Here is a 12,231-nt window from a genome sequence, read left to right as displayed (position 1 = left end):
TAACCATTTCATGTTCTACTGCCAAGCTCTTTTTTAAAGGAAAATTCTAATTAGACTTTACACACACACTGTAGGTCATGTTAATTGGAGACTCTGGCGTGGGCAAGACTTGCTTCCTGGTCCAGTTCAAAGATCATGCTTTTTTAGCGGGAAACTTCATCGCCACAGTTGGAATAGACTTCAGGGTGAGATTCTGTTTATTTGATTCTCTGATTTGCACATTTCCACAGAGGGAATTTTCAGATACCTCCTGAACTACTGAGAGGACGCTGGATTACAGTAGGTTTGGTATCTTGATGGATTGGGAGAGAGGCCTTAGGTGAAAGTAAGTTCAGTGGAGACCAATTAAAATTTCCCTGAAAAAGCAGGACTCCCTCCCTTGTCTTGCCAGTAAGAGGGCTCTGAATGGTGAATGCTCATATTCAAAATTAGCTCTTTCTGCCCAAAATGTGGACACACTGGCTTTAATATATGAAAGGGACCTAAAGAGGAACCCACAGTGCTGAAGGATTCTGCAGTCTGGATCACATTAATCTCTAGAGATTTTCAGTCCAATACAGTTGGTTATCAGGGGATTGTACTTGAGATTTGTTTTTAATGAGATATACTCTGCTGAGTACAAGTGCCATGTCCAGTCCAATAAAGCCTGGGAACATGCATTACTGTAGCTTACCCCAGTTATCTCAATTATACACTTGTGCTTTCTTCCTTTATTTGCACCAATCGACCTGAATCTGCACCAACAAAGCTTCATAAAATCTGCCACAAAAATAAAACCTGAGCCACAAAATATCATTGAGCCCCTGCAAATGGAAAGTCTGAGATGTCAAACAGTTGCTAAGACTCCCATGATCGGGAATCCCATCTGTTCTGCACTGCCAAGCTATGTACGTTATGATCATTTACAAGCTCCTCATTGCCGTACCTCACTCCTACTGGGAGAAAGATGCCGTTGTCACACAGCCGGTTTGGTAATAGTATAGGATCACTGAAAGTAGCCTATTAGTGGGAGTATCAAGGAGGGACTTGAAATTCTCTCAAGACCTATCATTTACCCTGTTATATTTAGCTCTATCCCATGGGGTATGAGCAGTAGTCGGATCACTCCTAAACCACTAGTCTTCCCAAACTCTGTAAATTTTCTCCAACAATGAACTCTCATTTCATTTCCATAAGATAGAGATGCAGAATTAGGTCTTTCAGCCCCACTGAATCTCCTCCACCATTCAATCATGGCTGTTATATTTCTCAACTCCATTCTCCTGACTTCTCCCCAGAGCCCTTGATCCCCTTACTAATCAAGAATCTATCTATCTCTGTCTTAAGTACACTCAATGACTCGGCATCATCAGCCCTCTGTGGCAATGAGTTCCACAGTGTCACCACCCTCTGGCTGAAGAAATCCCTCCAGGTCTCTGTTCTAAATGGTCGTGCCTTTACTCTGAGGCTGTGCCCTTGAATCTGAGTCTCTCCTACTAGTGGAAACAACTTCTCCATTCCCACTGTCCAGACCTTTCAATATTCTGTAAGTTTCAATGAGATCCTCCCTCAACCTTCTAAAGTTCACCAAATACAGAACCAGGGTCCTCAACTGCTCCTCATTGCACAAGCCCGTCATTCTTGAGATCATTCTTGTAAATCTCCCCTGCAGCCCCTCCAAAGCCAGCACATCCTTCGTTAAATACAAAGCTGCTCACAGTATTCCAAATGCATCTGTCAAGAGCCTTGTACAGCTTCAGTAGTACATCCCTGCTCATGTTTTCAAGCCCTTTAGAAATGAATGCTCACATTGCATTTACCAGCCTAACTGCCAACTGAAACCGCATGTTAGCTCAAACAGAATCCTGAACTAGGACTCCTAAGTCCCTATGTACTTCAGATTTCCAAAGCCTTTCCCCATTTAGTCTGCTTTTCTTTTCTTCCTACCAAAATGCGTAGTCTCACACCTGTATTCCACTCTCTTCACCAGTTCAAGTCCTTCTGCAGCCTTCCCACTTCCTCAAGACTACCCATATCTCTGTGATGAATCCACCCCCTTGCCACCGAACCATTTGCTGCTGTATCCTCAATTTGCTTTGGAGTTACCTCCCAAAATCCCTCTGCATATTTCTGATGCACTCTCCCTCTTTATGACCCTTCTCATAAAACTATCCCTTCTGATTATTCCCTCCAAATCTACCGTCTCTTGGCTTAATGCTGGTTTTGTTGAGGTGGAACTCACTTTGATGCGGTGCAAGCAGAAACAAGAATTATTTCAATCTGCACTTGTGATGCCAAGGCACACAAAGCTCCAGGCTAAGTGCTGGAAAATGGGATTTGAGTATTTAAATGGTCATTTTTGACTGGTGTGTCAAAGGGTCTTTTTCTGTGTTGTATGGCTGAATGGCCCCTTGGACATTTGAACCAGGGATTATTGTTGGGACAGTGGCTGCCACTAGCATTGAATCTTGTAGTTTTGCCTTTCTCGAGAGAGCTGGAATTCTAGTTTTAGAAGTCTGAATCTTTCAGTAGCTGGGCTGCAACAGAAGGAGACAGACCTCTCCAGCAACGCCCTGCATCTCCTCTCCTAACCCCTGTTGGGTAAAGTGACAGGAAACCACAAAGGAACTGAGATATAGTCAGTTTGAAACTGTTGAATCATTCAATGCAGAGGCCACAGCCTGCTGTTCACAGGGCTTCTACACTAATGCAGGAAGAACAAACCCAAACTGTATGTGGTAATTCACCCACCAAACAGATGATGCCCATCAAAAGCTGCCCGCAGTGCTGTCAGCCAGTGTATTAGCAATGGTACAGGTGGAAGTGAATTGGAAATTGACTGTGATATGTTCTTTAAGGCTGCCACAGCAACACCAATTCACAATTAAGTAACAGCTTCAATGTGGAATAAAAAGTCCCAAAGTATTTGACTAATAAGTACTGATAAGAATACTCACCAGGCAAAGAAGAAGCTATTGTGAGAGATGGTCGCAGGCTTAGTCAGAGAGGTAAGTTTGAAGGAGCAGCTTAAAAAAAGTGGAATTATTTTGGGAAATACATAATTCAGGGCCTGGACCAACATAGTGCCTGTATTGCAGTAAAATGGTCCATGTCACTTCACAGGAACTTTATTGATCAATTACTGAGACCAAGCCACTTCAGGATTGGTGGATGAGGTAGCTGTGAGGAACGTCTTGAAGGAAGAGAGAGGTGGAAAAGTGTAAGCAGGAAACTCCAGATTTTAATGTCTTGGCAACTGCAGGTATGGTGACCTGTGATATGGCAAATAAAGACAGGGATTTGACTGAATGGATCTTATTCTGGATTAGTGGTGCTGGAAGAGCACAACAGTTCAGGCAGCATCCAAGTAGCTTTGAAATCAACGTTTCGGGCAAAAGCCCTTCATCAGGAACAAAGGCAGTGAGCCTGAAGTGTGGAGAGATAAGCTAGAGGAGGGTGGGGGTGGGGAGAAAGCAGCGTAGAGTACAATGGATGAGTGTTGATCTTCCGTAATTACACCGGCACCACTCCCCCACCTCTTCCTCCGCTACATTGATGACTGCATTGGCGCCACCTCGTGCTCCCGCGAGGAGGTTGAGCAATTCATCAACTTCACCAACACATTCCACCCTGACCTTAAATTTACCTGGACCATCTCTGACACCTCCCTCCCCTTCCTGGACCTCTCCATCTCCATTAATGACGACCGATTTGACACTGACAATTTTTACAAACCCACCGACTCCCACAGCTACCTGGATTACACCTCTTCCCACCCTACCTCTTGCAAAAATGCCATCCCGTATTCCCAATTCCTCCGCCTCCGCCGGATCTGCTCCCAGGAGGACCAGTTCCACCACAGAACACACCAGATGGCCTCCTCCTTTAGAGACCGCAATTTCCCTTCCCACGCGGTTAAAGATGCCCTCCAACGCATCTCATCTACATCCCGCACCTCCGCCCTCAGACCCCACACCTCCAACCGTAACAAGGACAGCACACCCCTGGTGCTCACCTTCCACCCTACCAACCTTCGCATAAACCAAATCATCCGCCGACATTTCCGCCACCTCCAAAAAGACCCCACCACCAGGGATATATTTCCCTCCCCACCCCTTTCCGCCTTCCGCAAAGACCGTTCCCTCCACGACCACCTGGTCAGGTCCACACCCCCCTACGACCCACCCTCCCATTCTGGCACTTTCCCCTGCCACCGCAGGTACTGTAAAACCTGTGCCCACACCTCCTCCCTCACTTCCATCCAAGGCCCTAAAGGAGCCTTCCACATCCATCAAAGTTTTACTTGCACATCCACTAATATCATTTATTGTATCCGTTGCTCCCGATGTGGTCTCCTCTACATTGGGGAGACTGGGCGCCTCCTGGCAGAGCACTTTAGGGAACATCTACGGGACACCCGCACCAATCAACCACACTGCCCCGTGGCCCAACATTTCAACTCCCCCTCCCACTCTGCCGAGGACATGGAGGTCCTGGGCCTCCTTCACCGCCGCTCCCTCACCACCAGACGCCTGGAGGAAGAACGCCTCATCTTCCGCCTCGGAACACTTCAACCCCAGGGCATCAATGTGGACTTCAACAGTTTCCTCATTTCCCCTTCCCCCACCTCACCCTAGTTCTAAACTTCCAGCTCAGTAGCTGTCCCCTTGACTTGTCCGGACTTGTCCTACCTGCCTATCTCCTTTTCCACCTATCCACTCCACCCTCTCCTCCCTGACCTATCACCTTCATCTCCTCCCCCACTCACCCATTGTACTCTATGCTACTTTCTCCCCACCCCCACCCTCCTCTAGCTTATCTCTCCACGCTTCAGGCTCACTGCCTTTTTTCCTGATGAAGGGCTTTTGCCCGAAACGTCGAGTTCGAAGCTATTTGGATGCTGCCTGAACTGCTGTGCTCTTCCAGCACCACTAATCCAGAATCTGGTTTCCAGCATCTGCAGTCATGGTTTTTACCTGAATGGATCTTATTCCCATGCTTCATGTGTGAGGTAGCATCTCATTAACCACAAATTCTGCTAGGAAACACTGAATGGCTTTAAAATGCTGGCTATAATCCCAGAATAATTTGCAAGATAGTAACCCAAGGAATGTTGCTATATTTACAAGAAACGTTAATGCTTGACAGTGTATTGTTTAATCATTCTCACTTTGAATTTAAAAGGAGAACTAAGAGAATGGATGTAATGGAAAGGCAAAGTGGGCGAAAAACTCTGCCGAGCTGTGAGGGTTGTACTGGTGATCTCTGAATTTCTGCATTTTCCAAATTGAAACTGATACCATTGCTCATGAAGATGATTAACTTTGCGCCTGACATTGTATAAACAGGGAGATAATGCGCCAGATACAACTGACCCAGCTCGGTAAACAGAAGTGGCAATTTCTCTTTCTGTGATGTGAACCTCTTACTCCAGAAGTACCCAGCTACACAGCATCATCAATGCATCCAGTTGTCAGTGAACTAGCTCACTCAGTTTGCTGCTTGTCTCAGCTTTAACAAGATGTTTATCAGCTTGAGGTTTATGTACAAGATGTAAGATGTCATTGGCTGCACAGCCACCACATCCTCTCCTCTTTGCTGCACATGTGTGTTTCTACTGAGAACACTTGGTCAGGGGGTAACATTTAATGGGGTGAGTGTCCATTCAACCTGCCTTTCCATTGAGACCCATATCCACTTTACAGGTTTGTACAGCCTCATGAATACTTTCTCCCCTTTCTCTACCTGGACTCATCCCTATCCTGTCTTCAAGATCCTGAATTAGTCATCTTTCCCTATACCTCCTTGTACTCTCTCTACATCATTCTTTGTTTTCTTATCTGTTCTTTCTTCACTGCATACAAAAAGATGACAGGTTAAAAGAACAGTGAGGAAGAGAGCAAAATAAACTGACAAAACCTTCGAGTAGTATCCTGCCAAATACTTAAGCACTTTCACAGTGCTAGAGCTCGATCTGGTCTGGTCTGGGACAATAATATTTTCCCATCATCAGCCCTGAACTTTCCATTCCCAACATTCTGCTAATGTACTTTGAACCTGCAAGACTATTCACTAGATCTCAGGGTGGCACTGTGGCTCAGTGGTTAGCACTGTTGCCTCACACCACCAGGGACCCAGGTTCAATTCCATTCTTGGGTGTAGAGTTTGCATATTCGCCCTGTGTCTGTGTGGGTTTCCTCCCACAATCCAAGATGTGCAGGTTAAGTGAATTAACTATGCTAAATTGCCCATAGTGTTCAGGGATATGTAAGTTAGATGGGTGGTTATAGAGTAGTGGTAAATATATAGTAGGGGAGTGGGTTATTTTTCGGAGGGTTGGTGCAGACTCAATGGGCTGAAAGGCCTGCTTCCACACTGTGGGGATTCTACAATTCCAGTCTTTCTTCACAACTCCCAAACCTCCATTTTTTCTTCTACTCCAGTTTCAATTATGTCCAAAGATGTGCAGTCTAGGTGAATTGGCCATGCTAAATTGCCCATAGGGTTAGGTGAAGGGGTAAATGTAGAGGAATGGGTCTGGGTGGGTTGATCTTCGGAGGGTCAGTGTGGAGTTGTTGGGCTGAAGGGCCTGTTTCCACACTGTAAGTAATCTAATCTAAAAAAAAAATTACTTTTAAAAGGCATGGCTCTTAAAGGGCCATACCTTTCTCTATTCGTAAGATTCACTTTTGTGATATAAGCGTTGCTGATTGGGCCAGAATTTATTGCCAATCCATAGATGCCCTTGAGAAGGTGGTGGTGAGCTGTCCTCTTGAACGGCTGTATTCCACCTGCTGTGGGTTGACCCACAATGCCATCAGAGAGGGAATTCCAGGATTTTCTCCCAGTGACAGTGTTACATGTTCCAAATCAAGATGGTGAGTGGCTTAGATAGGAACATGCAGGAGGTTGTGTTCCCAAGTGTCTGTAGCCCTTGTCCTTCTAGGTGGTAAAGGTTTGGAATGTGCTCCCCACAAGATGAAGTTTCTGAAAGAGTCATCTTCTTACTTGAGCATAACGAGTACTCAAACTGTTGTCGGCAACAGCAGGCAGTTACCACCCTGGGTATTCATTTGACCAAACAGCGTGACAGCTCTGACCCCAGTGTCCTAATGTAGCAAGAAGAGGGCATTAGTATTCCAGAAACCAATCCCACCACTAGTGCTTCCCCTCTCCCTCCACAAAACAATCAGGAAAGAGTGACAAAAAATCCAATCAGTAACAGCCATTAATCCAGTTTAAAAGCACATGATTGATGGTTTGAGAGGATACAGCTCCCAAATCGTCCTCTAAAATTACAGGTTTTCGGTTAAAATCTCTGACAATGAGGAAAGTTACTTGAAAAATTTCTGCAAGTTAATATAAAGATGCATTGGGAAATACAGGGTTTTATTTGGAATAGTCAGCATGGCTTTACGCGTGGGAGATCATGCCTCACAAATTTGTTAGAGTTCTTTGATGAGGATGAGGATTCTGGGTAATCCAAGATGGAGGATGGGAAAAATTTCTGGCTCTAACAGCTCCTCCTTTTTTTGAGGTATTTTAAGTGTTAGAGGTGATTTCCTCAAATTCCAGGTGCAGCAATTACTGTTTTATATGTTGCATTGTTTTGGAACTTTGGAGAAAAAAAAGATCAAAACTACAGCACTTTTAAAAGGAAGAGGAACAGGCAAAGGAAGCAGACGGTGAGGTCAGTGCAGGAGAGAGAAAGAAACCCACACTGCTAACTGGCAGAGCAGTGAACCTGCACAGTTACTGCCTTTGCTGCTTGAATTCATGTATCGCTGGACATCGGATTGCATCTGGGAAAATTGTCAAGCAGTGAAATTCACAACTGATCTTGGAGGAACCTGTTTGGGAGAGGTCACAGCACAGAAACAGATCAGTGAATAAGTGAATAAGCGTGGCCTTCCAGTAAGTCTGCAGTAGTGAGTAGAGTGGTTTCTTTCTTGATTATATGTTTTATTGAGATATGTCACTTGATTAAACTTAAAATATAAGTCATAAGTATTAATTTAACCTGAAGCAGTGTTTCGTAGAAGAATAAGACAGTGCTATTTTCAGGGTCTGTAGATTGAAGAAAGCAAAAATAGCCTTTAGTAGAGTGATATACTCTTTTTGTTGGATGTGGGAGTTTAGGAAGAGTTTATGGATAACTGAGGATTATATCTGCAATAAATGCCATTGGTTGCAAATCCTATCAGAGATCGAATGGATTGGTTGGAGAAACAGTAAGAAGCAATGAGGAATTTACAAAAGCAAGGCGATGTAATGGATGGCAGTTATAGGAAGGGGGAAAAGTTGCAGACACAGTCACATAGCTGGGTTAACTCCAGGAAAGGTAAGAGAGGTGGGCAGTTCATGCAGGGGTCTTCTGTGGCTATCCTCATTTCAAACAAGTATGCTGTTTTGGAAAATGTAGGGGCTTTTGGATTCTCAGGGAAACGTAGTACAAACAGCCAAGTTTCTGGTATTGAGACTGGCTCTAATGCAATGAGGGGTGCATTGGGTTCCAAGAGATCAATTGTGTTCAGAGACTCTCTAGCCCGAGGTACCGACAGACGTTTCTGTGGCCAGCAGCAAAAAAATCAGAATGCTGTGTTACCTCCCTGGTACCAGGATCAAGGATGCCTCAGAGAGGGTGTAGAATGTTCTCAACGGCTAGAGGGGCCAGCAAGAGGTCATTGTACACATTGGAACCGACAACATAGGAAGGGAAAAGGTTGAGATTCTGAAGGGAGATTACAGAGTTAGTCAGGAATTTAAGAAGGAGGTCCTCGAGAGTAGTAATATCTGGAGCTAGTGATGGCAGGGATAGGAGGACGGAGCAGATGAATACATGGCTGAGGAGCTGGTGTATGGGAGAAGGATTCACATTTTTGGATCATTGGAAGCTCTTTTGGGAAAGAAGTGACCTGTACAAGAAGGACAGATTGCACCTAAATTGTGAGGGGACTGATATATTGGCAGGGAGGTTTACTAGAGCTGCTCAGGAGGGTTTAAACTAGTAAGCTAGGGTATGGGACCCAGGGAGATAGTGAGGAAAGAGATCACCTGAGACTCGTACAGTTGAGAACAGAAACAAGTCAAACAGTCAGGGCAGGCAGGGACAAAGCAGAGAACAAGGTAGGACTGATAAATTAAACTGCATTTATTTCAATGCAAGGGGCCTAACAGGGAAGGCAGATGAACTCAGGGCATGGTTAGGAACATGGGACTGGGATATCATAGCAATTACAGAAACATGGCTCAGGGATGGACAGGACTGGCAGCTTAATCTTCCAGGATACAAATGCTACAGGAAGGACAGAAAGGGAGTCAAGAGAGGAGGGGGAGTGGTGTTTTTGATAAGGGTTAGCGTTACAGCTGTACTGAGGGAGGATATTCCCGGAAAAACATCCAGGGAAGTTATTTGGGTGGAACTGAGAAATAAGAAAGGGATGATCACCTTATTGGGATTGTATTATAGACCCCCATTAGTCAGAGGGAAATTGAGAAACAAATTTGTAAGAGATCTCAGCTATCTGTAAGAATAATAGGGTGGTTATGGTAGGGAATATTAACTTTCTAAACATATACTGGGACTGCCATAGTGTTAACAGTTTAGATGGAGAGGAATTTGTTAAGTGTGTACAAGAAAATTTTCTGATTCTGTATGTGGATGTACCTACTAGAGAAGGTGCAAAACATGATCTACTCTTGGGAAATAAGGCAGGGCAGGTGACTGAGGTGTCAGTGGGGGAGCAGCGACCATAATTCTATTAGATTTAAAAGAGTGATGGAAAAGGATAGACCAGATCTAAAAGTTGAAGTTCTAAATTGGAGGAAAGGCCAATTTTGACGATATTAGGCAAGAACTTTCGAAAGTTGATTGGGGGCAGATGTTCGCAGGTAAAGGGACAGCTGGAAAATGGGAAGCCTTCAGAAATGAGATAATGAGAGTCCAGAGACAGTATATTCCTGTTAGGGTGAAAGGGAAGGCTGGTAGGTATAGGGAATGCTGGATGACTAAAGAAATTGAGGGTTTGGTTAAGAAAAGGAAGGACGCATGTGTCAGGTATAGACAGGATGGATTGACTGAGTCCTTAGAAGAGTATAAAGGCAGTAGGAGTATACTTAAGAGGGAAATCAGGAGGGCAAAACGGGGACATGAGATAACTTTGGCAAATAGAGTTAAGGAGAATCCAAAGAGTTTTTACAAATACATAAAGGACAAAAGGGTAACTAGGGAGAGAATAAGGCCCTATGAATCTCATAAGATTTAGGATTATTTATGCAGGTTTGCCTCATGCTTCTAAAAGCAGCCTCTACTTCATCATACACCTTACCAAAAACAAAAGTTGCTGGAAAAGCTCAGCAGGCCTGGCAACATATGTGAAGTGAAATAGTACATAGAACATTACACCTTCATACAGGCCCTTTGGCCCTCGATCTTGTGCTGTCCTGTGGAACCAATCTGAAACTCATCTAACCTACACTATTCCATTTTTATCCATACGTTTATCCAATGACCATTTAAATGCACTTAAAGTTGGTGAGTCTACGACTGTTACAGGCAGTGTGTTTCATGATCCTACTACTCTGAATAAAGAAACTACCTCTGACATCTGTCCTATATCTATCACCCCTCAATTTAAAGCTATGTCCCCTCATGCTAGCCATCTCCATCTGAGGAAAAAGGCTCTCCCTGTCCACCCTCCACCCTATCTAACCCTGTGATTATCTTATATGTCTCTATTAAGTCACCTCTCAACCTTCTCTCTAATGAAAAGAACTTCAAGTCCCTCAGCCTTTCCTCATAAGACCTTCCCTCCATACCAGGCAACATCATAGCAAATCTCCTCTGCGCCCTTTCCAAAGCTTCCACATCCTTCCTATAATGCAGTGATCAGAAATGTATGCAATACACCAAGTACAGCCGCACCAGAGTTTTGTACAGCTGCAGCATAACCTTGTGGCTCTGAAACTCAATCCCTCTACCAATAAAAGCTAACACACCGTTTGCCTTCTTAAAAACTCTATCAACCTGGGTGGCAACTTTCAAGGATCTATGTACATGGACACTGAGATCCCTCTGCTCATCTACACTACCAAGAATCTTACCATTAGCCCAGTATTCTTTATTCCTGTTGTTCCTTTCATAGTGAGTCACCTCACACTTTTCTGCATTAAACTCCATTTGCAACTTCTCAGCACAGCTCTGCAGCTCATCTATGTCCCTCTGTAACCTACAAAGTCCTTCAGCACTGTCCACAACTCCACCGACCTTAGTGTCATCTACAAATTTACTAAACCATCCCTCTACACCTTATCTCGGTCAATTATCAAAATGACAAACAGCAGTTGTCCTAAAACAGATCCTTGTGGTACCCCGCTAGTAAACGAACTCCAGGATGAACATTTCCCTCTGTCTTTTATCAGCTAGCTAATTTCCGATCCAAATCACTAAATCACCCTCAATCCCATGCCTCTATATTTGGTGCCATAGCCTACTGTGGGGAACCAAATGCATTACTGAAATCCATATACACCATATCAATTGCTTTACCCTCATCCGCCTGTTTGGTCACCATCTCAAAGAACTCAATAAGGTTTGTGAGACACGACCTACCCTTCGCAAAAGCATGTTGACTACCCCTAATCAACTTTTTCCTATAACCTTTTCCAACACTTTACCCACAACTGAAGTAAGGCTCACCGATCTATAATTACTAGGGTTGTCTCTACTCCCCTCTTGAACAAGGGGACAATATTTGCTATCATCCAGTATTCAGGCATTATTTCTTTAGATAATGCTGATATAAAGATCAAAGCTCTGCAATCTCCTTCCTGGCTTTCCAGAGAATCCTAGGATAAATCCCATCCAGCCTAGGGGACTTATCTATTTTTACACTTTGCAGAATTGCTCACACTTCCTCCTTGTGAACCTCAATCCCGTTTAAGCTAGTAGCCTGTATTTCAGTATTCTCCTCAACAACATTGTCTTTTTCCACTATGAATACTAACCAAAAATACTCATTTGGTGCTTCCCCTATCTCCTCTGACTCCATGCACAATTTCCAACTACTATCCTTGATTGATCCTAATTTTTCTCTCATCGTTCTTTTATTCCTGATATACCTATAGAAAGCTTTTGGGTTTTCCTTGATCCTATCTGCCAATGACTTCTCATGTTCCCTCCTGGCTCTTTTTAGCTCTCTCTTTAGGTCTTTCCTGGCTAACGTGTAACTCTCAAGCTTCATGTCTCATTCA

At 44.1% G+C, this 12,231-nt stretch overlaps 1 protein-coding gene across 2 annotated transcripts in view; it reads left to right on the top strand.

Moving 5' to 3' along the window:
• Positions 1–12,231, top strand: part of LOC140463803 (ras-related protein Rab-37-like) — a 139,349-nt gene that overhangs the window by 36,055 nt on the left and 91,063 nt on the right. Inside the window, exon 2 of one of the 2 annotated variants that reach the window (XM_072558135.1) lies at positions 75–185. The exons of the other annotated variant lie outside the window; for it this stretch is intronic. Within the exon in view, the coding sequence (XP_072414236.1) occupies positions 75–185 (111 nt within the window). The remainder of the gene's footprint in view (positions 1–74; positions 186–12,231) is intronic. 2 annotated transcript variants of the gene reach the window in all.

The sequence above is a fragment of the Chiloscyllium punctatum genome, chromosome 39, assembly GCF_047496795.1.
Source record: "Chiloscyllium punctatum isolate Juve2018m chromosome 39, sChiPun1.3, whole genome shotgun sequence".
NCBI lineage: Eukaryota > Metazoa > Chordata > Chondrichthyes > Orectolobiformes > Hemiscylliidae > Chiloscyllium > Chiloscyllium punctatum.
This window is presented reverse-complemented; position numbering and strand designations above follow the sequence as displayed.